The 25345-nt window shown below is 60.1% G+C and overlaps 1 protein-coding gene across 1 annotated transcript; it reads right to left on the bottom strand.

Moving 5' to 3' along the window:
- Positions 1-5406: 5406 nt before the first annotated feature.
- On the bottom strand, positions 5407-25165 carry LOC138684260 (maestro heat-like repeat-containing protein family member 2B). Its single transcript, XM_069777953.1, has 31 exons — positions 24091-25165; positions 22184-22349; positions 21698-21796; positions 20964-21115; positions 20492-20635; positions 19881-19973; positions 19092-19386; positions 18560-18633; positions 18116-18235; positions 17025-17132; positions 16244-16831; positions 15831-15972; positions 15090-15142; positions 14543-14650; positions 14175-14294; positions 13852-13974; positions 12858-13019; positions 12508-12630; positions 12120-12187; positions 11642-11777; positions 11441-11536; positions 10879-10983; positions 10530-10653; positions 9492-9598; positions 8894-9046; positions 7640-7785; positions 7231-7393; positions 6761-6936; positions 6009-6146; positions 5699-5810; positions 5407-5524 (listed from the first exon to the last, which is right to left on the bottom strand). The coding sequence occupies exons 1-31, from the start codon at positions 24301-24303 to the stop codon at positions 5474-5476; spliced, it is 4458 nt and encodes a 1485-aa protein (XP_069634054.1). The 5' UTR covers positions 24304-25165; the 3' UTR covers positions 5407-5473.
- Positions 25166-25345: the final 180 nt, after the last annotated feature.

Raw genomic sequence — 25345 nt, forward strand, 5'->3', positions numbered from 1 at the left:
GGCGTCGGCCACCAAGCGCTGCTGCCAAAGGTCACTGACCTGCCAAAGGTTGCGTTCCCTGGGTCTGCGAGGGGCGGCAGCCCCCTGACCCCGTTGCCGCTGCTGCCTCCCTTCCCTGTGCAGAAGCAAAGACAGCAACTGCCACGGCCCGGGTGGCTGAGCGTGGCCTTATATACCTGTCCCGGTCCCCTGCTCACAATGAGGGGTGGGGCAGCATGGCCTTCTATGGCATGTCCTGGCCCCTGCTCACAATGAGGGGTGGGGCAGCATGGCCTTCTATGGCATGTCCTGGCCCCTGCTCACAATGAGGGGTGGGGCAGTATGGCCCTCTATGGCATGTCCTGGCCCCTGCTCACAAAGGAGGGGTGCGGCATTTTACGTAAGAAAATGCCAAAAGACAAAGATGTCTCCGGAGACATGGGCAAGAGAACTTGACCAACTGACCTCTTCCGTAGAAGTGGGTTTGCTGCTAGAAGAAACCAGGCCAAACTGGCTGAAAGCGGCAAAGTGGCAGCAAAATTGTGCAAACTCGGCTAATAAACATGCATTAAGCATGTTTGCACGGGCGGGGTCGCGTGTAGAAATGCTCGAAAGCGAATGGTAACAGGCGATATCATGGCCAAAGCCAACAGTCTGTGTAAATTGTAAACAGGAACACGTGAGTAGTTTCAGGGTTGTGTATAAGGACTCAAGAGCTGTAACACGGGGTCCTCCTCACGCTCCCAGCCGAGAGACACCTTCATTGCCGGCAAGAAAAAGGGGTTACAACTAGCGTGCACTTCTGCTGCCTTCTTGCCGGTACCGGCACACGAACTAGAAGAGAAGAAAAAATTGCAAACAAATCCACTTGGGGAACACCTCTGAAGTCCTAACCCTGCAGCAGAGAGCCTGGGAGCTCTGAGATCCCTCCCTCTGCTCCGCATTTTGGCCCTGGAGGTGAAATTACCCCCGCCAGAGGCGTTGTTTTGATGTTCTTTACAGCCTAAAGCACCTCACGGAGCAGGGGCTACACCGGGACACCTCAGGAGGGATCACGCTCCTCTGGAGCAAAAGCTTTGGTGTTCCTAGGAATCTCAGGAGGCACGGCATGCCGATAGCTCCCTTTGTTCAGGGAACTGGTCAAATGACCTGTCTCCATTTCCCTGATGGTGTCTGAGATGCCTGGCTCGTGTGCACACTCTGTGGATGCTGAAATGCGTTGAGCAACCTGGTCTGATGTCAGAGCTGACCCCGCTTTGAGCCCTAGGTTGCACTAGGGACCTCTGAAGCTCCCCTTCACCCTGAATTGTCCCATGAGGCTATGACTTAGATGCCATCTATTCTGAGAAGTAGGTACATGTTTAGATGTCTTCACCTCCCGCTGAATCCCTTTTCCTAAGGAACACTGCAGGAGCTTGCAACACAAGCTCATGGAAGTGGCTGGAAGGGCCTGGCTGGGGGTCTCTAGCTGAGCCTCCTGCCCAGAAGGAAACGATCACCCACCCTGGGATCAGGTTGGCTGCAACGCTCCAGAGTGAAAGCTGAAGGCCTCCAAAGATGGAAATCACGGACACCCTCTGAGGGTCCAGTAGGTTTCTAGGGACCACTTCTTCACACAGGTGCCAGGTAGGCCAACAAAGGTGATGCTCACCTGACTCTGGTCCTTGCAGAAGAGGGAGTGCTGGTCAGGGTGTGAGAGACTGAATTGTTATCTCGAGCTATTTGTCTCAAAGACTGTTTGTTGCGAGAGACTGGACTGTCATCGCAAGCCATTCATCTCAAGGATTGTTTGCTGTGATGAGCCACTTATCCCAGAGATGGCTTGTTTAAGCAGGGCACTCCTCCGTCCATAAGGACGATTATCAGGCCACTGAGGCATCCAGGGGAGGAGACAGGCTGGAGCCGGCAAAGCATGCAGGAATGTGGGGACTATCATTCTCATGGAAACTGCAGTCTTTGAGATAAGGTACTGGTTTCTGGCATTGATCACGCAAAGGTCATGTGATAGATGAAACCTGCAGCGCATGAACAGTGTGTGAACAGTATGTATGCGTGTGCATCGGACTATGCCCTACAAAAAACCATGGAGACAAGCCATGGTGTGCACCCATCACTGAAGAATTGAAGACTGAGGACCAACGGGACGCCACTGGATTCATGGTGGTGTGATGGTCTGACAAATTATAGTCAAATGTCTCAAACATTCGTTAAAGAACTTTGGTGGAGAAAACGGCCTCTGTAAAAACGCTGGAGTTTTGTGAACAGGACATTGTGGCCAGAGGAGAGGGCCCCACGGAGGGTGGGACCGCACTTCTCCAAAGCCACAATTCCTTATCTTAAGTGACCAGGAGAAGGAGCACAGCATATGTGCCTGGAGGAGGAGGCCCCACAGAAGATGGGACTGTGCTTCTATCTTAAGCGGTCATGCCAGCAGAAGAAGAGAGGCAACTCCGCAATGAACCCCCCCCAAAGCTCACCGACCGATTCCAGAGAACCCCGGGAATGGGAACTGCGCATGTCAAAACCATCGACTAACACTATAAAAGAAGGCAGAATGAGTTCTCAGTGTGCACCCTCCGGAACTGGTTCTCTACGCTGGCTGGACCAACGCTGGACCCAGGACTGGTGAAACCCTTCTCTTCTCTCTCCTCTCTCTCTCTCTGCCCCCCCCCCCCTTTCCTTCTCTCTTTTCCACAGCACCTACACCTCATCCTTTTAAACATAAACCATTGACCAAGTCTGAGACTAGGAGTGGATCTAGCCGCCCCTGGGCTCCTCTTTGAGAAGGAGTCCAGAAAGCAAGGGGGTCTGCTCTGAACCTTGTGACTCAACGGGAGGGCTCTCCTTCTGATACATTTCATGTTCCTTTTTCCATTTCTTTTTCTACATCTCCCTTCTCTTTTCAGACAGCGGCTTAATGACCTGTTACAAGGTTCAGATTGATAAGTTCACTTGTACTTGGGCAAGGTTAGCTAGGTTGAATAAATGTTGATTGTTGTTTGAACTCCCCTGGTGTTGTTTCACCTTAATTCTGACAAAGGAAATCCACGAACCTGAGTCGCTCCAACTTTGGGACGCGACAGGTGGCGACTATTCTTGCAGCTCCATCCCGACTGCTTGCTTGATTTCTGCCTTTGGCTTCCCAACGGCAGGCAGCTGTTTGGCCATTGCCAGGGAAGCAGAGCTTCCTCACGCGTAATGGTGACCTGGGAAGAGAAACACCACAACCCTCAATGCCCACCCTTCATCCTTGGCTCCCTGAGCGACGGACCTCCCCTCCCACGGCATTCCTGCGAGCACTCCTGTCCCATTCCCTGCCCGCTGCAGACCACCCACCTGCAATTAGCAAAGGCGGGCACCAAATTAACTCCTCCGGGAGCCTTGCACAAGTGCTTCGACCTCAAGAAGCACAAGAAGCAGCGGGAGGGCAAGACGGGTTCCCTCCGAGCCCCCCTCGTACAAACGCCTGCCGTTGGAGAACGCCCAGCTCAGCCGCTTGCCCTGCGCCTGGCACACTCAGCTCCCAGGACTGCCGGAGCCCTCGGCACTGCAGGTGCCTAGAGGAAACTCCTGGCCCCATGAGAAGGCCCCACCTTCTTCTCCCATGGGTCAGCACAGCTGGGGAGGGCTGCCAGTCTCCTCCCTTCAGGCGGTGCTGCCTCGGATCGGTCCCCTCGGCTGCCACTGTGCCCTGGTTTGGGGCCCGCCCTTCCCTGAGGGCTGCCTCTGACTGGCCCCAGGGCTCAGGCTGCCCAGGTGCACCTGAGGGGATGCTCTCTGTGATTGGCCGCCTGCTGCGGTGTGCTGCCCGCCCTCCCCTGAGGCGATGTTTCCTCCGATTGGCTGCATGAGATTGCTCCTCCCATCCAGTGATGGGTCAGGCGGCTCATCAGTCATCTGTGCTTTGCTCTTGCCAGCTGTGATTGGTGGAGCTGGCATGCCCCGCCTCCAACCAACACCCCCCCACACACAGGCAGGGTGCCCAGCTTTTTCCCCTCTTGCCACCTTTCCTGCAGGCCTCGAACCTTGACTGGTGGGTTACCTATCCATCACATGCCTTGCCCCCGCCTCCTCAAATGCGATTGGCTGTCCTGGGTCCACTGACTCCCCAGGGACTGCTGGGTGGAGGTTGCCAGGCAACGGACTCCACCTGTAGGGCTGAGAGCCTCAGAATGGGGCTGTGGGCCCTGAGGAAAGGCTGGGGGTCATCAAAGGCGGGTTTGGACCCTAAACCGAGGATTTCGGCCCGAAACATGAGGCTCTGGGCACTACGAAGGATAGGCGCGCTGCTACAGATGACGCTGGGGACGCTGCGAAGGAGGGGAACCTCTTGGTTCCTTTGCCCCCGGGTGCCGTGTATGGGGCAGGACTCCGGACTCGAGAGGGAAACTTCCTCTGGCTCACGGGCAAGGCTGTGCCAGCCCAGAGCACGCAGGAGGTTGCCACCTCTGAAGACCGGGACGAAGGAAGACTGGCCAGCTTGGCCCTTGCCGGTGCCCCCGCCACAGCAGGAGCCCCCCTCAGCCTGCTGTTCAACCCAGAAAGGGGCTCCATTCCCGCTTACATCCTCACCTTTACCAAGGAACACCCTTAGGAAGGACTGGGCAAGGCGGAAGCACGTGCTTCGTTTGAGCGAACTTTGCAGAGCGTTCCGTTTGGGTCACGCGTGTGGTGGGACCCGCGGGACAGGGGGCTGAGGCTCACGTGGGCTCGCAGCCGGGCCAGCGTGCACAGCAGCCCAAGGGACAAAACCACGTCTCTGCTGGTGGCCTCCCTGTGTGGAGCTGCCCCTGCCCCCTGCAGATGTGCAGAGGCTCGCTGGGGGTGAGGAACAGCACCAGTGGGGCCTGGGTTAACGGGCAGGGGTCCGACGGGCCAGCCAGATGCTACTCTCCGTCCCTCTGCTCGGCCCCTGTGCCACTGCTGACCCTTGATGTCCCCCCGCCGTTCCCCACTCGTCCCCCGGTGCCCCCCTTCCGCCCCCTGCCCACACACCTGTAACCTCCTGTGACCCCCTCGGTTCCCCCCAGTGCCCCCTACTCCCCCCAGCGCGTCACTGGGCAGTGCCGTGGGGGGTCCCAGCGTGATGGGACACCGGGAGGGCGAAGCCTGCTGTGGCGATACGGTCGGGGCTCTCCCGGGCTGTTCCCTGCACCAGCGCGGGCTGGTGCTGGAGGTGGTCGTGCCGCGGTGGGAGGGGTGGCGAGGGGATCCCCATGGGCAGTGGGAGGGCACGGCAAGGCCCCAGGACCCCACGGGGAGACCCCTGCTCTGGGGTCTGTCCCGGCATGACTCCATTGTCCCCAGCCCGGGAAGACCTGAGAGGGGCCCCACAGCTGGCAGCCCCCAGCCTCGGTGTCACCCACACGTTGTCTCACCAACCGCCGGGGTGCTATCAGGGAAAGAACAGATACACTCCCCTTTCGGTGTCTTTTGATGAGCTTTAATTAACTCCGTGGTGCTGGCTGGGGCCAGGTATTGCGGAGGGATTCCTCTAGTGCCTGCCTCGCTCGGAGGTCCCTGTCGTCCTGCGGTCCCGAGAGATCTGGAACAACACCACAGGCAGCGCCGTGGGGACCTGGTCCCGGCCAGGTGCTCCCCTGGCCACCCCGCTCCAGGGACCTGTTCGCCAGGGATCTTCCCACAAAAAAAGACATCCCAAGCAGCAGTATCTCAGTAAAAGTCCTCTGACCCCTTCCTTCCCCATCTCCTGCCTTACCTCAGCAAAGAAAGCTGTAGCTGTCATCCGCAGTTTAACTGAGCAGGAATTCAGCCACGGCAAGAGGTTCTTCACCAGAGAGCGGGAGACGAGCCCAGCGTTGAGCAGGACGCTGCGCAGGGGTCACAAGCGAGGGACACACAGTTACGCAGGAAGGCCACAGGCCGGGCCTCCAAAATTCACTTGCGCCGATGCAGACACTATTCTTCAGCTCCTGACGGCTTCCCGGGCACGCCGGGAGGGTCCCAGCGGCCATTTCCCTGGGCACAGCCCTGCAGGAGTTGGCCAGATGCATCCCTGGGGCTCTTACCTGGTCAGGAGACGCACCCCCTCAGGGTGAGCCACGGGGTCTTCCAGGCGAGCCCACACTCCCCGATTCACGAGCAGCCGCGTCCATTTCTGCGCCATGCATTTGCCCAGCATCAACTCGACAGCTGAAAGGAAAATCCTGGCAAAAGAAGCAAAGCGCAAAATAAACAAACCCAATCAAACAAAACAAGTCCAAACAGCACCACCGCCAGAAACCCCAAGAACTCTCAAATCGCAGCAGGTTAGGGGAAGACTGATCTGCAGCAGAGCTAAATAGCCCTGGGATGACGCTTCACAGCCTTCCAGACTGCAGCTAACGACACTGGCATTTTCTTCATGCCCCAGACCCACCGAAGCAGAAGAAAAGCCACGCCTCTAGACTGACTCCACGCTAGGTGTCAACCAAGGCCAACACCTCATACCTCTTCCCACCAGCCTTTGGCCAAGAATGACACCAGTGCCCGCAAGAGTCACTGCTCCAGCGGGGGTCCGTTGAGGGAGTGCAATGCTATTGTGCACACAAGGGGATGCAGGAGGCAAGAGGACGGCCGTCCGCAGTATGAGCTGCGTAAGAGCTTCCTGCCTGGGAGCTGGAGTTTCTCCATGAAGGAACAGAAGTAAAACCAACCACGACGACCGCTTTCCACATCTAGGAAGTGGGGCAGGCCAAGCCCTCCCTCAGCCCCACAAAGGCACATGCCTTGGCACGGGGAACTGAAGCCAGCCCCTCCATCTGCCCCTTCGGCTCTTTACCTGCACGGCTTCTCCACATGCAGTTGTTTCCAGCTGGTCATGAGCAAAAGCTGCCTCTCCCCACCCAGCATTTCACTGGCCCACCTGAGCAGGCTGGGAAGGAGGTGGGGAAGCAGTTGCCTGAGCTCCTCCGTGCTCCTCAGGGCAAGCACCACCTCGGAGATGGCACGGGTGATCTGCAGAGAAACATGACCAAGAACCACCTGTTCAGGGAAGGCCTTTTCCCTCCAGCCTGGTTCCCCCGCCTGCCCGGGGTGGGGGGTCACTGTCCGCACTTGTCACTTCTGCGACAGCCTTGTGGCTCAGGAGTACCAAACTGCCCTGGCTCCCCACACTCCTTGAGGCCGGGCCAGCACAGCGCCCTGCGAATCTCCACGGGCACCCGCAAAGGGCACCCGACTCCCTTGCGCCCAAGTGTGAGTTAGCAAGCAGATGCCAAGCTGCAGAAATGTGTCTGCCGTTGAACGTACCGTCAGAGTCTCCAGAGCAGTCTGACAGCTGTGCTGCTCACGAGTGGAGGAGTCCGTCCCCAGGCGGTCGTTTCCTGCTCTGTTTAATTTCTCCACTAAGCACCTCAGGATCTGAATCCCAAGGATGCTTCTCCCCAGGCTCCTCCACAGCTCCACCGTGTCACTGCAAGGGAAGAGACGTTCACCCCTGAGCCCGTATCCTTGCGGTCCTGCGGTGCCCTCAAACCTCCTCACCTGCAATGGGGCTTACAATGCCCCACTCACAGCAGAGACACAAGCACGCAGTCTTGCAACACTCCAGACTGCTTGGGCAGAAAAAAAAGACCTGCTTCTCAACCGGACCCCCCCAGGGCAAGGAAGCTGCAGGGTCCCTGTTTGACTACAGTGGGGAGGTGGGTAGTGCCCGTACCTGTCCATGAGCAGACTCTTCTGGAGGAGACTGCTGATTACAGGCTCCTGGTGAAAGCGGGTGAGGAGAAACACTGCACGGAGCAGGAAGGGCCTGTGGGTGCTCTGCTGCATGTAGCTGTAAAGGGTGTTCAGGATTTTTGGCACCTGAATGGAAGAAGAGGAGAAAGAAGGGCTCCTTTACCCCCTCCTGTGGGGCCCAGACACAGTCATTCGGCACATGAGCGATGCCTGCTGCCTCGACACAGAGTCCAGATCCAGCTCGAAACCTCACGCCTTCCACCCTGCCTGACCCTGGCTCACACCTGGAGCCCAGTGTGCTCTTGGCAATCGTGCACCTGCATGCACACACGCACGCGCATGCACACGCTCACATGCACAGCCTCGGTCGCTGCATGTGCCCGGGCCCAACCCTATGAGCAGCTGCGTGCCCTGTGTGCACACAGAGGACACGGACCCATTTCACGCTCAACGCTTGGCTAACTCTCCCCATGTGTCCGTAGCGATGCAAGACCACGACCAAACACGCTCTTTGAGACCCCGCAGATGCCTTGCAGGGCCTCTGCAAGCGCACGTGTCTCCTTCCAGAGGAACCCCGTTCTCCAGGGACGCTTTTCCTTGCCTCTGCCCTCCTGAGACTGAGTTAGTCTGCACTGCTTGAGCCACTGGTGGCCCTAGAGCCCAAGCGGAGCGCAGCAGAGCGTGAGCGGAGGAGAACAGGAGCCTTGAAAGGGCAGGCACAGCACGAGGCCAGAGGCTCCCAGGCTACAGATGGGCAGCAACTAGTGGCTAAAGGAAGGGCACCTCACAGGCTGGGTAACACCACAGTCGGGGAAAGCAATGAGAGCAATGAACAACTATGCAACCTGTGGAAAACCTAGCATGCCCAGCAAAGCTCAGAGTAGATGGAACTGGGGACCAGTGAAGAAAGAGAAGGGTGAGGTGGGTCCCAGGGCAGGGAGGACTGACAGTGACCCCAGAGGAAGGGGAGGAATGGCAAGGCTGGTGCCTCCCAGTGCCTCACTCATGGGAAGGACCCGGACCAATGGCAGACTTTGGACAAGAAGTGCCCATAGCCTTGTCACCAGCTGGAGCAGGCGCCAGCAGCGGGTGCTAATGCACGACTCGGACCATCGGTAGCCCCTTGGCCCGGCACACAGGCGGCATTTCTTGAGCCCATGCCAACTGCACAGGGTGTAGTGCAACAGCCAACAGGAGAAAAGACAAGTCTAATGGAAAAAAAGCTCTCCTTTACCTCCTGGACTATCTCCTTTCTGCATTCCACCAGGAAGATGAACACCCACTTTCTCACTGCTCTTGCACGTGGGGGCATGACATGCAGCAAGCTGTCCAGGATGGCAGTCAGAAAGTCCACAGCCTGTGCTGCAGGGATGCACCTGCAAACAGCCTGGAGAGAAGTCAGGAACAGGAGAGCCCGCATCACAGCTCTGCCCCAGCGATTCGGAAAGGAAAGGCAACTTGACGGGACTGTTAGTTCAGCAGTCATGGAGGGGCCAGTCTCTTGACCCTCCTGCTGTGCCTACAGTGCTGTTTACATCTGGTGCAGCTAACCGATTTGGAAGCGTCTACCCCCTTGTTGTTTGCTTATATACCAAATTGGTATTCTGACAAGAGCACTCACGCACACACACGTGTGTGCAAACGCACACATCACGGTGTCTGCTCCAGCGTGCCTAAAGGACGGTCTTGCCTCAGAGCCTCCTGCTACTTGCTAACAACAGCTGTCCTGGACAGCCCGCTCTGGAGACAGAGACTCTGGAGGGGAGCAGGGAGACGCGCAGGAGCCCAGGAGCTGGGCCCCCACCCCACCCCACTGTTTCGGGGCCAGTTACCTTTGTTATTTGGGTACAGGTCTCCTCAAAAGCCTCGGTGTCCAGGCTGTTCAGCTCCTCACAAAGGCACCAGATCTCATCTGCCTGCGGCACCTTCATGCTCTTGGCTGGAACAAACAGCAGGAGAGAAGAGGAGTCACGTCTACAGAAAGCCAACCTCTGGCCCCAGATACCAATAACGGAGAACCCCCGTGGTGGCAGGGAAGGCCACAGGGAAAGCCAGGGCCCTCCTGAACTTGGGGCAGCGGGATTTCCTGAGCCCGATAAATGGCTGACAAATCCCGGGCTGGAAAGAGCCCTCTTCCTCCTTAAACCTTTTGCTGGGGCTTCAGGGTTTCAGCAGCCTCTGCTCCTAGCAGCTGCGTCCCCTATTCCCACACAGGCCACCATCGTCTCTGGGAGGCAGGAAACCTCCCTGTGACTTCCTCAGCACAGGCAGACCCTGCTGCCTGAAGAGGAAAGGGTGCAAACACAACCCTTTGCAGCACGCTCTGGGCCTGCAGCTCAGATCCCTCCTCCCTGCCCAGTTTGCTCTGGGCAGCAAATTGGTTTCCTCTCTTGTGCTCCACAGGAGATTTCTTCCCTGCCAGGGATGACTTTGGAGACTGCCTGGGTAGCTGCCTGTCTCTCCAGGCTGAAGGCAGGGAGCGAGGGGGAAGGCACCCTCTGAAACGTCGGGGACCTCATCCGAGCGAGTTGTCTGACCACCCTCTGTCTCTCCTGGACCGTGGAGAGGGACAGACGTGGAGGGGGACAGTCCCCAGCATTGGTGACGAAGTCCTGCTCTCAGACAGCAGTGAGGGATGGCCCTGACCACCCAACCTCACGCACGCCCCGGGGAGGTGGGACTCAGCAACACTCTCTCAGGGATCCTTCCTGAGATGGGCAGGGGGGCAGAGGGCTAACAGGGTGGGGGCACAAAACCAGCCGAGCACGTTGCCTCCCCCTTCCCTCCACGGGACCCCGGTGGCGCCAGGCCAGGAAGGGAGGGAGGGAGGACCGGGCTGAGCAAGGCTGGGAAGCGCCTGCTCTCCTCACCTTGCATTTGGAGAAGGTAGCCAAGGCAGACCCATGCCCTCTGGCGGCACGTGTCCAGGCAGTCGCTGGTCAGAGACCCCAGCAGTCCCACCAGGGAGCCGAACTGCTTGTAGGGACATCCTCTCTGCAGGGGACAGCAGCAGGAAAAAGGTTGCAGGCAGCCCCAGCGCCCGCTCGCCTCTACTGCCCAGACTGCTCCCTGGGCAGCGACCAGGCAGAAGGGCAGGCAGAAGGGCTGCCCCATAATCCCAGGGGCCCCGAAAGCCAGCACCCAGCCGGGCAGGGCTCCTTTCCAGGGCCACGAATGGTGGGAATGGGGCACCAGGGCACGCGGAGGGTCCCTACTCACCGTGAGCTCACATCGCTCCTTGCAAGCGCCCAGCACGTGGGTGCAAAGCCGCAGGGCTCTCTCCCGCTCCCATTCTTTGGCTGAGGTGAGCCAGCCCTTCAGGACCTGGGGCAGGGGACATCTCTCTCGCAACAGGAATCTTTCTCTCCCCGAGATCCCTCTCCCTCTCCCTTCTTCTCTGGCCCCTTCCTGGCGCATCCCCCGCCCCACCAAGCACCGGCCCTGCAGCCTCCACCGCCTCGCGCTCTGCAGCCGCCTCTGCCCTGCGTCAGGTCTTGCTTCCCTGCTGGCGTCTCCCTGCTCCGGCCTTCCCCCCAGGGCTGCTCTCGCCCAGCTCAGGGCTGGCTCTTGGCTTTCCCTCCACCAGGGCCCACTTCGCTGCCTGTCCTGAGGCTGCAGTGGCCGGGCGCTCCTGACCCCCAGCCCCGGCCAGATGCACAGCCCCAGAGCAAGGAGCCAAAGCCCCATTTGTCTGGAGGAAAGGTATCCACCTCCTATCACCCACTAAGGTCTCGATTCTCTGCCCTGGCAACCCTTTCCCTGTTGCCCCGTGGCTACTCACGTGGAACACTTTGCAAAAGCAGGCAGAGGTCGCCTCAGCCTCCAGAAGGGTTTCTATGAGGTGGCCCAGCTCTTCCATGCCTCTCCTGTGCAGAAGCTAAAAGCAGCAAAGGAGAGCTGAGGCTATGCATCATGGGGGCTGCCAGGGCGTGCTGAGGTGGGATCCTGACCCAGAGGTGGGCAGGCACTGGCCGGTGGGTACCTCCATGTTCACAGCTGCCCTCACACTCTTCCTTCCCTTTTTCATCTGCTCCTCGGAAGGATGGGACAAAACACTCCGGCAGCACACTGCCAGCAGGTTGCGATTTTCCTTCCCGCTCAGAGGCGGCCTCAGCTTGCTGGCCAGAGGAAAAAGGGAGACAAAACAGAAAGGGGATTTACTAGCCCTCTCCAGGGTGGTTTAAACCACAACTGAGTCCCTCCTAATCGAGGGCCCCAAATCCAACCCCCCCAGCCCATGCCAGCGAGCACTGCCTTCAGCTCCAGCAATTCCTACCTCCTCCCAGGCAGCAGGCAACCCCCCCTCCCCAGGTTAAGGAACCCCTGGGGCTCCCTTCTTCTGGGAGACACCTGGAATGGGGAACACCCTCCCGCTCCACAGCCCCAGCAGCTCCTGGCCCCATGCTCGAGCTGGGCTGGGGCACACTGGGAGTGCCCAGAGCCTGGGGAACAGACCTCACCTCAACTCCTCCAGGGCCTGAAACACTCCATACACCAGGGAGTCCCAGGGCTCCCTCTTTATCCAGTCCTGCAAGTCCCAGAGACAAGTGCAGAGTTGGCAGCGGGCAGGGACACGGGACAGCCCTCCCGCCGCCCCGGGGACAGGCTCTGCTGCCAGGCCTGGGCAGGCGCTGCCCCATCTCCCCCACGGAACCCCAAAGGCACTGCAGGAGGGACCCTGCTCCTCAGCCACAGCCAGCCAGTACCAGCACCCAAGGGCCCCACCAGCTGCGGACACAGCTCCAGGAGCTCACGTGAAGCCGAGAGGCCATCGTGCCTCTGGGGAAACCAGGCTGATGGCGCAGCCCAAAACTCCCCCGTGTGACGGCTCCAGCTACGGACACTCACCAGCAGGGTGCACATCGCCTCCTGCTTTAAGGAGAGCTCAAAGCTGCCGCAGTCGCCCACAGCCTGGATGGCACAACTGACCTCGGCGATGCTCTGCACCAGGGCGAGCTTGAGCTGCAAGTCCTGAGGCCAAAGAGAGCAAAGCACCCCTTGAACTCTTTGAAGGGCCGAGAGGTGGAAGAGGAGCATGGGCAGGGGGAACCCACGGAGGGCTTGCATCTGGACGTTGAGGACAAACCCCTCCTTGGGAGGTCTTTAGGAAGAGACCGCCCATCTCGGTACACCCCAGCCCCGAGGGGCCGGAGCTGGGGCACCCAGGCATCCCCACCCTACGCGCCCTGTGCTCCTACCCTCTCTTTATCTCTGGAGAGCCTCAGGATGTTGCCCATGATTTCTTTATCCACATAGGTGAGCAGCTGCTCCTTGGGGGCATGCAGTGCAATGCCGCTGTAGGTGCGCATGAGAGCAGCACGAATGGTCCGGGTTCTCTTCATCTTCTGCCGCCACTGTACCTGTGTCGACAGAGATGCCCTGAGACATCAGCCCCGGGACTCCTGCGGCGGGCTCCTGCGGCAGGCCCTGCCCCGCACCCTCGCCGGCTCTTTGTTTCCCCCAGCACCTCCCAGCAGCTCCCCAAGCTGCGAGTGCTGGGGCTGGGAGTTGTTCCCACCCCGCAGCTTGAGTTCTCTCTCTCGGAGAGGGAGGAGGTGCAGCCAGCATCGCACACGCTGCTGGCTGTTATACCACTGACTCGAGAGGTCGAGGAGCTGTCTGGAACCTTTCTGCGGACAGGTACCCGACATAGCCTGTCACGGTCCTGCTCAGAGCCGTGCAGCCCGTGCGGGTCAGTGGCGCAGATGAGCCCGGTCTGCTCACCTCCCCAGGCCAGGCTGCACTGCTCTCTCTGCAGGGCCCTGCCCTGCCCAGAAAGGCTTCCCCACAGCCCCCAGGTGGGGAGCAGAGCCAACGAGACCTCACCAGGCTCCTGCTCCCAGCCCTCAGCTTTGAGGAAGGGGCAGAGTGTCACACTGTGCCCACCCCCTTGTCACCAGCTCCTGCTGAAGTTAAGTCAGGGCAATGCGGCTGCGAGCAAGCAAGCAAGCAAGCAACTGCTGCAGCTGCCCCAGCTGGGTGGCTCTGATCCACCAGGTGCCAAACCCCATCCTCTCCAAAGACACCTCAGGGGCCCCAAGGCCAGGATGTCCCCTCTGAAACACAGGTCTCGGGTAGCTCTTCCGAGAAGGTTAATCTAAAGGCAGCTGCCACAGGGTGGCTGCTGCAGGTGTAGAAGTGGAAAGAAGGCCAAAAAAGGAAAGCCAACCAGCAAGCCCCTCGTTCCTTTACCTTCCAGCCCGTGGAACCCTGGCAGGACCAGTCTCTGGTGACAGCGGCAGAGAACATAGTCACCGTGTCCAAGACCAGGTGGAAGTGGCTCTCGGCAGCGTGGGACACAACAGAAATCATTCCCTGCAACCACGGAGAAACGGGGAGTCGGTTCCAGTCCAGGCATTCAGCCGTGGCCAGCGACAGTGGCCAGGCAGGACGTTGCAGCAAGCAGGAAACAGCAGCAACGGGGAAAGGAAGGAGGTCTGGAGCTGGCCCAGGAGCAGCCCTCCCTCTCCCCCAGGAAAATCCAGGGGATGCTCAGGACAGGAGCATCACCTCACCTTGGCCTCAGACAGCTCCACAGGGTTTGTCTCCTGGAGGAACCTCAGCACCTGCCCTTGGACGTGTCTGAGGTCCTGACAAGCTGCCAGCACCGTCCCAAGAGCCTTGTACAGGAAAAGCTGAAAGAGAAGAAGCCGAGCCCGAGATGCAGTCATGGCCCGACCCGTCAGGAGAGGGCTGGCCCCAGATGGACCCCACCACCTCCGGGAGCAGGCAGAGCCGGCCACGATGCCAGGCTGTGGCCAGCCGCTGGGGCAGCCCAGGGGAAACGCCTTTTGGGGACGAGGGGAAGGAAAGCAGTGAAATCTGCCTGCGTGGGCAGAGCACCAGCGCCAGCTCCAGCCCCAGTGCCGGGCAGGACACACACCTTCTCCCAGGAGCCGGCAGCAGAGCTGCCCAGCCGCTGGCTCAGCTCCTGGCTCAGGCCTACGGTCCAGGCCTTGTCCTCCACGGGCTCCAGCGACGCTCGCAGAAACTGGTGTGAACGGGAAAGGAAGCCAGCGTTCCCCTGACCTTGGCCAGGGCCCTTTCCACGCTCACGTGTCCCGGGATGCTGCGGGGGAGAGCTGCCGGGAACGGCAGTCTCTTCCCTCACCCCACCCAACCCTCTTTTCACCAGCTTCCCTCTTCGCCTAACGCCTCATGTGAGACCCCCCGGCAGGCCGGACTTAGAGGAGGAGGCAGCGCTAAGGCGCGTGCCACAGCGTTAGAGGGCATTAGCCACCAGCCGTGGCACGTGTGCAGGCAGCAGCTCCTCTTGAGCGGGCAGGCACCTACTGCCGGGGGAGGCGCAGGGTGCTCAGGAGGTGCCCCCACCTCCTGGTGCCTACACAGGCAGCCCCGAGCTTCCTCCCACAACTTTGCTCCCTCTTCTCCCCCCTCGATTTGTGACACCCCCCGCAAGGATGCTGTACCTTAAGCACACGGCGCTCCCACTCTGCAGAGGCCAGGGAGCTCTCAGTTCTGCCTAGGAAGCAAGAGGAAGCAAAAGCTCTCGCAGCTGTTTAAGCTCACACCAAAGACGAGTCCGGCGCTCTCCTCTGCGGTCCGACCTCCCAAAAGTCCCAGGCCACCAGGCTAGAGAGGGCCTACGCGAAAGCCCTCGCGAGGCCAAAGACACAGGAGGGATCCCAGGGGCGGTCGTCAGAGGCATTGACTCAATCTGGGGAAGGACGCACTGGCCGCAGCAGATCCCCACTGAGCGACTGCAGCTCCCACAACAACTCCAACCACCCAGTCCCAACACACATTTTCTCCCGAACCACCCATTGCCTTTTGCCCATTTCCAGCCCTTCTCCCAGGCTACTGCCGAGGACAGCTGCTGCAAACCTCGCCTGGCCTGGGGACTTGGTCCTCCAAAGCCGAGGGCTGCACCCCCTCCAGGAGCACCAGTCCCGTCCCTCTCCCAGACACTATCCTTGGGTGATGCCAAGACGTGCCCTCCGAGGGGACATCAACGGCCCCGTCCATCCCCTGGGCCGAACTGATGCCAGGGGACAGCTGCCCCCAGCCTCAGCACCGGCTCCCTGGAAGGGGAAAGGCAGCAGAGCAAGTGCTGGGGAACTGGGGACAATTGCCCTCCGTCGCGCCGGGCAGCTGTGTTTTCCTGCCCCCCTCCCTCCCCTCCAGCCTCTCCCTCCCCACCTGCACTTTACCTTCCAGGTACTGCAGCAGGAGGGGGATCTCGGTCGCCCACGCCGCCCCCAAGCCTCTGTGGATCCTGCCGTGGAGGGCCTGCAGCAGCTGCAAGGCAGCGACTGCGCGTTCGCGGCTCGGGTAAGGAGCTGCCGCCACCACCTAGAGGAGGGCAGGGGAGAAGGGTCGCTCCTGCTGCCAGAGCCACAGCTTCTCCCAGGAGGGAGCTCGGTGCCGCTTGGCTGGCAGCAGGCAGCCGATGGCTTCACCCAGGGCGCTGCCAGCCCTGAGAACGGAGTGGGATCCCTGATGGGCTCGGGCATGCTGCCTCCTCCTTGGGGGCTCCCGGCGCTGGCCTCAACAGCATCTCTGCCCCGGGATCTCCCACCACCCCTGGCCAGAAAAGCTCTTTCCCCAGGGCCCCGCTACTCACCAGCAGTCGAGCCAGCAGGGCCTGGGGAGCCGGCAGCCGGGCTGTGGGGAGGCAGAAAGGCTGGGTGAGCCGACGAGCCTCACGCCTCCCATAGCCCCACACAGGGCTGAGGGCTGAGAGCAGCTGCGCTGCAATAGCGCCGGCTGGGGGGCTCCCCAGGGCTGCCCAGCAGGAGATGAAGGCAGCTCCAGCATGGCCAGGAGCGAGCCCCGGCTCACCAGGAGAGCGCTGCGAGCAGGAGAGCCAGGCCTCTGCGCCGGGCAAGGGGCCACGCAGGGCAGAGCCCCTCGTGCCCAGCAGCAGAGCCTGTCTCTGCCCTTTGCTTTTCCTGGGCTCCTGCTCAGGGCTGGTGGGGCGCAGGGAGACGCGGGCTGGCCTGACCCCTGGCCAAACCCAGCAGCAGCACTCGCTGGGGCTCCTACCTTGCTCCTGGGAGTCCATGGCATCCGGCTCCTCCTCCTCCTCCTCCTCCTCGCACCCCGCTCTCTCCCGTCTCTCAACCAGGGCTCGGAGACAGCGGGAGAGCGGGATCAGCATGCCGCTGTACTGGGCTGGCACCACGTACTGCAGCAGCCTCGGCCACAGGAGCTGCAGAGAAGAACCGGGCAATTCGCCACACTGGCATTTCCGCTCAGCGCGAGGACGAAAAGGACGGTCTGCATTTCCCTGAGCCTGGTGCGCTTCAGCGCAGGAGGGGACAGGTTCAGGGCATGGGGGAGCACACGGAAAAATGTCCTGAAGGCAAGAAGTGGCCACAGCAGCAGGACAGAGGGCAACTTACTTTGGTCATCCCTCTCAGAGTGACGTCCAGTGAGCCCACGATGTCCAGGCACAGGGCTCGAATTGCTCCATCCTCTGGGTTTTCCCAGGCAAAAAGGCCTCCTGCCACCTGTAAGACAGAGTTGGCAAACCCCCAGTTACCTTCAGCTCCCAACTGATGAGGCTCAGGCACGCCTCACCAGTGCTCCTCTTGCTCCTGTGCCTGCCTCCCTCCCGATGGCCAGACGGACCCAGCTCGAGGACCGGGTCCCAGACCCTGGGAAGGACTGGGAAGCCTGGGAGCAGACAGTGCCGCTGCTTGTCTACTCGGTCCCCTGGGGCCCAAATGCTGCTGTCGTGCCACCAAAGCAGAGGTGAGGAACGTGCCCTTCAGCAAGGCTGTGCTCAGTGCCAGCCCTGGAGGCAGCACACCCAGCCCGACGGATGTGGAGGAGCACCCAGAAGCCCTTTCCTTTGCCCTGCTCCCAAAGCAGAGCCTCCCCGAGCCTCAGAGCGACGCACATGGATCTCCCAGCTAGAGGGAAGGTGCGGCCAGAGGGAACGTCCTCGGCGAGTCAGCGGGAGGCTCGGCCATCCCCAGCTTTCACCTCCTGGGCACCCAGCTGAATGCTGGGAAATGCTCACCACAGGGACTGCCAAACGGCCCGTCCCCTTGCCAGAAGGGATGTGGGCCCCCAGACTGTTACTGGATGGGCAGGGTGTGCTTTGGAGGGCCAGAGCACGAGAACACCACAGAAAGCTCCTCTAGCCAGGCCCACCTGTCTGCACTGGCTGTCTTTTGCTCACCGTCCATCAGCATTTAAGGATGGAAGATGTCCTGCCCCTACAAGACCCTCCCTTTGCAAGGCGGCTTTGCCGAAGGCGCCTGTGGGCACAGCTCGGCACCACAGTGCCGGGTGGCATGCCGAGGTGTAAACCCACACCATCCACTGACATCTCCACCAACATCGGCACAGACGCCCACGAGGAACGGCCATTCGGAAGCGGCTCTGATGGCAGTGCCAGTGCCGATGGCTCTGCAGCATGGAGCTCTCAGCACGGTCCAGGCACTGGCCAAAAAAACCAGCCCTGGGTGTCCTGCTCTGCCCTTACCAGTCTGCCCGAGGTCCGGCTGAACTCGCTGAAGATGTGCCCCACCACATCCCATGGCCAGCAGCTCTGGGATCCGGAGCTGAGCAGCTCCCTGCTGAACTCCAGAACTGCCCTCCGCACCTGCCAGGGGAGAGTGTGGTTATGACCCTCCTGTTCAAAACCCAAAGGGTTGGCGCCTTTGTGGCTCGCAGAGAGGTGGCAAGGCCACGGCAGAAGCTTTCGCTCCTGGCGTCAGGGCTGGGCTTCAGCACCGGGCTGGACGGGCATTTGCCCCACAGAGCGCAGAGACCTCCCCGCTCTGCCCTGCCAGCTCTCCCCAGGGATGAGCCATCAGCCACCACCTGGGCAACGCGCCTGCACTTCCCCAGGCCCCCTGGCTCTGTCCCAAGGGAAAGGGTTTCTCTGCCTCCCCTGGCGGCACCCTCCCTTCCCAAACCAGTTCACCTGGGCACTGGGGTCACTGCACAAGGAGCGCATGGCCTCCACCAGCTGGGGCAGCTTCTCTCTCGCCGCAGGTGCTGGAAGAGATACGGAGAGGTGTGCATTGAGGCAGAGCCCCAGTGGCAGAAGGGATCCCCTGAAGCTTCCAATGGGACAGAAGAGCGGGGCCTGACTGGCTTCACGGGAAGCAGCGGCGTAGCCGGAGCAACCCCACTTCCAGAGGCTATTTTACGGGGACCGAAGGCCATGGCAACAGAGAGAACAAGAGAAACAGCACGGGTACGAGCAGCTCCTGTGCAAAGCAGCCCACCTGCCCGCCCACCAGCCTGCCCGTGCTACAGAGCTTGGAGCGTCGTCCCTGGTGTGCCGGCATTTCTAACTGCCGGGGGAGAGCCCTGCTGCGGGGCGTCAGCTCGGCTGGGGGACCCGCTCTTCGCAGCTCCTTTTGGGTGCCGGTGCACCACTTTCGGCCCGTTCCTGCTGTCAGCCCAGCAGCCCCAACCCCTGCCTTGCGTCCCTGGTCTGTGGCACTGACCGTCAGCGCGGGCCAGCACTCCCAGCAGGCCCAGGGCTGCCACGCAACCGGCCTCACTCCCACCGCTCAGCTGGGAGTGCAGAAACATGCCTGTCTCCTCGGGGCGCATTCGTGCTGCGGGGAAGAAATCGCATTCTGCGTCAGCAGGCAGCTGTCCCCAACAGCCAAGGACAGGGCGAGAGCTGCCACGGCACGGCGGGCCATCGCCCAGTCTCCTCTCCTTACCCTGCAGCATGATGCAGCGGGACAGCACTGCCTTCTGGGCCGGGCCAGGCTCCTCGGTCACATCAGGGAGCTGTGGGAACAAGATCCATTTTAGAGAAAGTGGCATCAGTGCTGAGAGGGACTGAAAATTAATGGTGCTCTCCGTTCTCCTCTCCCTGGGCACTCTGGGCATGGGACCCACAGCCGAAACCCAGCCCACCCCACGGTGGCCCCGGGCACACACAGAGGTTTGCGGCAGCCCAGGCTGCCCAGGAGCTGAGGCTGAGCAGCGCTGAAAGGCTGCCCTCAGGGTGCTGGCGCTCCAGAGTCCTCCTGCGACTTGGCCGAGAGGGAAGTGGCTGTGGGAACCGGGCTGCCCCTCAGGCCCGTTCCAAACAGCCAGGATCAGGCCTCCTGCAGCCTTAACATGGCACCCGGATCGAAGTCCTGGCATACTCCAGGCCTGCAGGAAGGTCCCAGTGGAGGAACGCCCTGCTCTGCCCTGCCAGCCGGCAGGTCTTTCCCCTCCGTGGCAATCACGGGTGCAGGCCCCAGGCTTGCGGCAGGGCGCAGGGCTCCCCTTACCTGGCGGCGCACAGCGGTGCTGATGGCAAGAGCCGTGCCCTGCGGCATTGGGGTCTGAACTCCCTCCAGTATCTCCAGGACATAGCTGAGGCTCTACAAGAGAACGGGGGGGAAGAGGAGGCTAAAGCCACCTAAAGGCACTTGGGAAGGGAGAAACCCAGCACATCTGGGATAAGGGGAGCCCCTAACATCAGCTCCCGGGGAAAAGCCCGATGAGCAGAGCAGCATCAAGAGGGTCTCTTTCCTCGGAACCGAGCCCGGGCTTGACAACTCAGTTTCCCACTCATCAGACCTCGCCAGTCGCCGCATGGGACTGGGCATGGCCCTGGGCATTCGGGCAAAGCTCTTCCTGCACACAGAGCCCCAGGGAGCTGGCAATGCCTCCCTTCCCGAGCAGATGAGCCCCAGGGACTCTTGCCTCCCTCCCGCCCTGCCCCGGGTTTCTCCTTTTCTGCCCAAAGAGCCCAGGAAACCTCAGGCCTCCTCTGCTCTTCCTGTTCCTTCTCTAAGGGCTTCCCAGCTCCTCCTGGCACCCCACAGCTCCCCAGTGCCTCTTAGCACTCGCGCAGACCCACCCCAGCAGCCACGCCAGGCCCTGCGCAACATCTCACCTTGGTGAGCCGGGAGTTGTCTCGGACCTCCTGGTATTGCTGCAGGAGCCAGAGGAGCTGCTCCCAGGTATGCTCTCGGTACTGCTCCTCATGCAGAAGGACCTCCAGCATGGCAGCCACTGCCCCGAGGACAGCCTGCTTGTCCTGAAGAGGGAAGGGAGAGGCTCCGCTTGGAGGGCTGAAGGTCTGCCTAGTGCTCAGCATCCCCTGGACACCGGTCTGCCCTTCCCACTGGGAGGGGTTTCCCTTTCCCTTCTGCCCTGCAGAAGAAGGGCTCGCTCCAGAGGAGAGAGAGCACTTCCCCACCCTGCTACCCCAGCCCTCCCTGCAGAAAGGCCCCAAGGCTCGGCTGCTTCCCGTCGGGAAGCCCCCCTCCCCTCGGCCCTCTGCTCGCGCCCCACTGGGCACAGACGGACCCAGCGCCACGGACATCCCTGCTGCAGCCCCAGGCGTGGAAAGCAGCACTTCTCACCTCTTCCTCCTTGCAGTCCAGCCAATTTGCCACCACATAGCGGAAGACCGGGTAAATGGCTTCACAGAACTGTGCTACCCCCTTGCGAGGGAAGGGGCATTGCTCCCAGCTGCAGAGGTATGTACTGACTCCTTTCGACCATTGCTCCAGGACTGCACCAGGACAAAGGAAAAGGGAGCATGTGAGAGTCTGCAGCAGGGACGGTACCTTGCGTTCACGCCCAAGCCTGCTTTAAGGACGGTCCCAGGCTCGGCAGGGCTCAGCCCAGCACTAGATCTGGATCCGAGGGCAATCTGTGCTCTTGAGGTGCCTGGATTCAAACACCCCACCGTTTCTCTCCTCCTCACACCCATCGCACCTTCTCCTCCTCAACGGCCCCTTCCCCTCCAGCATTTCCAACTGCACATCCTTCCCTTCCCTTCTCCCTTCCCCTCCCTTTTCCCTTCCCTTCCCTTCCCTTCCCTTCCCTCATACTCGCCCTTTCAGAGCAGGGAGTTTAATCCCAGAGGGAAGCGGGGGAACAGAAACCATGGGAAGGGACCCAGGAGTTTCTCCGTGCAGCGCTGCCGTGTCCCGCCCACAGAAACCTCCTGGCCTTCCCCCGCTCCTCCTATACACTCGCTGCAGTTTGGGATTGCCCCGGGCTCACACCCACCACGTTCCCTCTGAGATCACATGGAGGCATCGAAGGCCGCCCCTGCCCCTAGGACCCCAGCCAAGGAGCCGACACTCACCACTGCAGACGGCATGCAGGACCTCGCCGCTCCCCACCTGGGTCAGCACGGCGCGCAGGGCGAGCAGCGTCATTCCCACAAAGGGGATGCACCGCAGGGCTGCAGAGGAGGCAGGGACAGAGGGACCGAGAGGGTCGGTGAGAGACACGGGAGACTGGGGTCCATCCCTGCCAGGGCTGGGGCTGCTGGGCCACGCAGGACGTGCCGGAGGGCGTGGGACGGGCTGCCTTCCCCAGGGGGGAAGCCCTTTGGGGAAATGGGGAGGACGGTGGGGGGCCAAGACCCCACGGGTTTGTCTCCAACAGGTTCCCACCCTTTGGGAACTGGCATCGGGCTGATAAGGCAGAGCTGCCAACTGGCCCTGGCACGGAACAAGGAGGCACGGCAACTCCGTAGCCCCCCAGTTCAACACAGGGCGTTTAGGGAGGGGGAGGATCCCTTCTCCTTGTTATCACAGACCTCTACCCAAGGCCCAGGGTGCCATACCATATCTGCGGGCCATTTTGCCCAAGGTGAGGAGCACAATCTCATCAGGGACCTTCCTCATGGCCTTCAGGTGGCTCTGGAGCTCGGACATGACAAAGTGGAAGTGGGAGCGGGCCAGAGCTACCAGGACGTCACTAGCGGCCATCTTCACGTCACCTGTCACACCCTGCAAAAGCGTCACAGGTTAAACACTCCGGAGAAAAAGGCTGAGGCACTAGGGCAGGCTGAATGACCCCATCTCCTCTGCAAGACCCCTCGGGACAGCTGTGCTCGGGGCCGAGCGCCTGCTGCCTCTTGTACCCTGGGATAGGCGAGCAGTTCCCTGGCGAGATGAGGGAGGCTTTGCCCCAGAACAGCCCTGTGCTGCTGCCCCCTCTCCCTCTCCATGCAGATGCCAGGATCAAACTGCCGCAGACTCAAGACCCCCCTGGGACCTCTCCGTGGGGCTGGTGGGTTGCCACAGCTCTTCCTCAAAGCAGGACAAACAGTGTTGAGCTTGAACCCAGCTGTCGCTCAGTTAGAAACAGCCCCGAGTCCGCTTCTCTGCACAGTTCCCTGCCTCCCTGTGGAGTGACTGCTAGAAGTGACTTATCAGTATGTTCCCCGCACCCCCTTGAGGGAAGGCAAAACCTCCAGGGTGGAATGCAGTGGACACGCAAGGAATTGGTTCCCTAATAATTCTCTGTGCAACGTAACCTGCAACCTTAGATGTTAGCAACGCCAAGGGAGTTTGGTGTGCTGACCCTAAGAGAAGTAACACGGAGGGTGGAGTGGAGCGGAGACGCCACGGCCAGTCTCTGTGATATTATCGCAGGGATAGGGAACTGGAACGATAGGAACGGTAGGTCCCTGCATTGAATCCACGGAAGCAAGGAGGTAAAATCACGGGGGTTCTGTCGATCTACCGCCCTACTTCTGATTTATCTCCTAAGTGCCCTGTCCTGGGGTACTGACACGCAAAATCACGTCCTCTGGGTGAACTTTGCTCATTATAATACCAAAACACACCTCCATCCCAAAAGCTACCCGCCTCCAAAGTGCAACCACCCCTCACTGAGCCTGCGCTCTGAATTTTTTTCTAGCATGTCCTTTTAAAAGCAAAGCGAGAGAACTTAATACCAATCAAAGAAAAGGCATGCATGACTTGAGTCGCTCAAGCTCCACCTAAATAGGAAAATAGTATAAAAAGGCCCAAAGAGAGGGGGACTATTAGGGAAGATACCGTCGTGGACAAGTTGGGAGGACATCACTGCCTTCTGGGGTCAGTCGACAGGCTGAACCTCTCTTCCCCCCAGAGGGACACCTCTTGGGTGAGATTCGAACACTCGGCTGTACCGAGTGCTTTCCCGGGAAACTTAGAATTCTTTAGAGCTCTTTTTCTTCCATAATTTCATGCGCTTGTAGTCGACTGTATTATTATTTGCACGTGCCTTGCAGACAGTGTATTTATCATCATCAATCCAAAAGAACCTGTACTCCTGTTGCTTTAATAAACTGTACTATTCATTAAAATCTAGCCGTGATAGTTCATTGAACGCGACTAAACTGAAAGTACAGCGCGCTATTTGTGCGTCCGTAATCGTGATAGTTCAACATATTGAACGCGACCGGACTTACAGTGCTGAATTGGGCGTCACCCAGAATCTAAGCCTAGCCGCCCCCAGCCCCTCTGACATCTAAAGACAAGCTGGAACGCAAGGGGGTTTATTTTCTGCCAGAAGTCTTTACCCTTTAACACAACACTCCCCTCTCCAAATTCCCTGTCATGACGAGTCCCCAGAGCCTCTCCCTTAGGACCTCTGCTGGGTCTGAACAACCGAGGAACATCTCCGCGCCACTCTGTATTTCCCCCAAAACCAGGGGCAGAGGCAGGCTGCTTGGGTGGCCTTGAAAGAGAACAAGCTCACCTGGGCTGCTCGCATGTCACTCAACGCCTCTGCTATCAGGCGGTTCACAACGCCACTCGTCAAACAGCCGTCGTCTCCCCACAAGACGCTCTCCAGCTCCCGGTACGTCTCCACTCGGTCACCCTGGGGACGGACCACAAAGGGGAGTGATGGGACTTGCTTTGCCCTTGTTCCCAGGGAGCCACGACAGAGACCTGCTGCCCCCCAAGTCATCTGCGTGACACAGGCACGAGGGACGAGTTGCAGGCATCGGTCAGGACAGCCACGGGGAACAGCAGGATCTTCCGCGGCGCCTCTGACACTAGCAGAGAGTCAGACAGGGAGATCGACTCCACCGGGGCAAAAGGCCACATGGGAGCCTGGGCGGTCACTCCTGAAAACGGGGGATGGCGGAGCTCAGGGGGAAAGTGCCGGCCAAGGAAGGGTGTGACTGTTCACTCAACTCCTGCCTAGATTTTGGCTAACCCAGCTCCTGCTAAGGCCTGGTGTATGCTGGGAGCAGCGCCATTAGGTCAAAGCGAGAGCACCGCGTAGGCAGGACGGGTGGCCAGAGAGAGCTAAAGGGCCATGATGCAGCCATTACCAGCTGCGGATGGCTGTCTCCGGCAGCCACTACCTTTTGTCCGGCAGTTTCCTCAGAATCCGCTAACGTAAGGAAATGGTATAGACCCAGCCTCCAAGCTGGAGGGTATAAAACATCAGCTTACTCAAAAAGCTTTCGAAGCAGATCCAACAGCAGCTGAACTGCTGAGGCTTTCATGCTTCCCGGTGCGACACAGGGGACGCCCACACCGTGATGGAGGAGGAAGGGTGAGCGCTCTCTCAGTTGGCTCATAGGTTCATAGCAAAAAAATTCTTTTTTTTGCTCATAGGTGCACGATATTAAGAGTTACAGATTATAAGTTACGAAACCTTATGACTTGACTGGTGAAGGAGTGAATTCACGTGATAGACGAGTCTGGGAGAAGGGAACTGAGCCCCTGTCATGTTTTTTTATTGTATTTCTTACTGAGCTCATGAAATAAAGTTGAAATCACAGCGTATGTTGTCCTGTACATTTGAGAGATCCAAATGGACCGTGACAAAGGGGAAGGCATGGGAACGAGACCATGCCCCGAGGAGGGGAAGCCGTGAGCACCCTGCGCCTTGGGGCCCAGTGTTGCTCCTCGCACGGGCAGGAGCCCCAGCACTGGGAGCTCCCGGGGAAAGGAGTGGGGAGCAATGGCATTAGTCCAGCTTGAGCAGCAGGATCGGC

This window comes from Haliaeetus albicilla, unplaced genomic scaffold, assembly GCF_947461875.1.
Source record: "Haliaeetus albicilla unplaced genomic scaffold, bHalAlb1.1 scaffold_139, whole genome shotgun sequence".
NCBI classification, from domain to species: Eukaryota; Metazoa; Chordata; class Aves; order Accipitriformes; family Accipitridae; genus Haliaeetus; species Haliaeetus albicilla.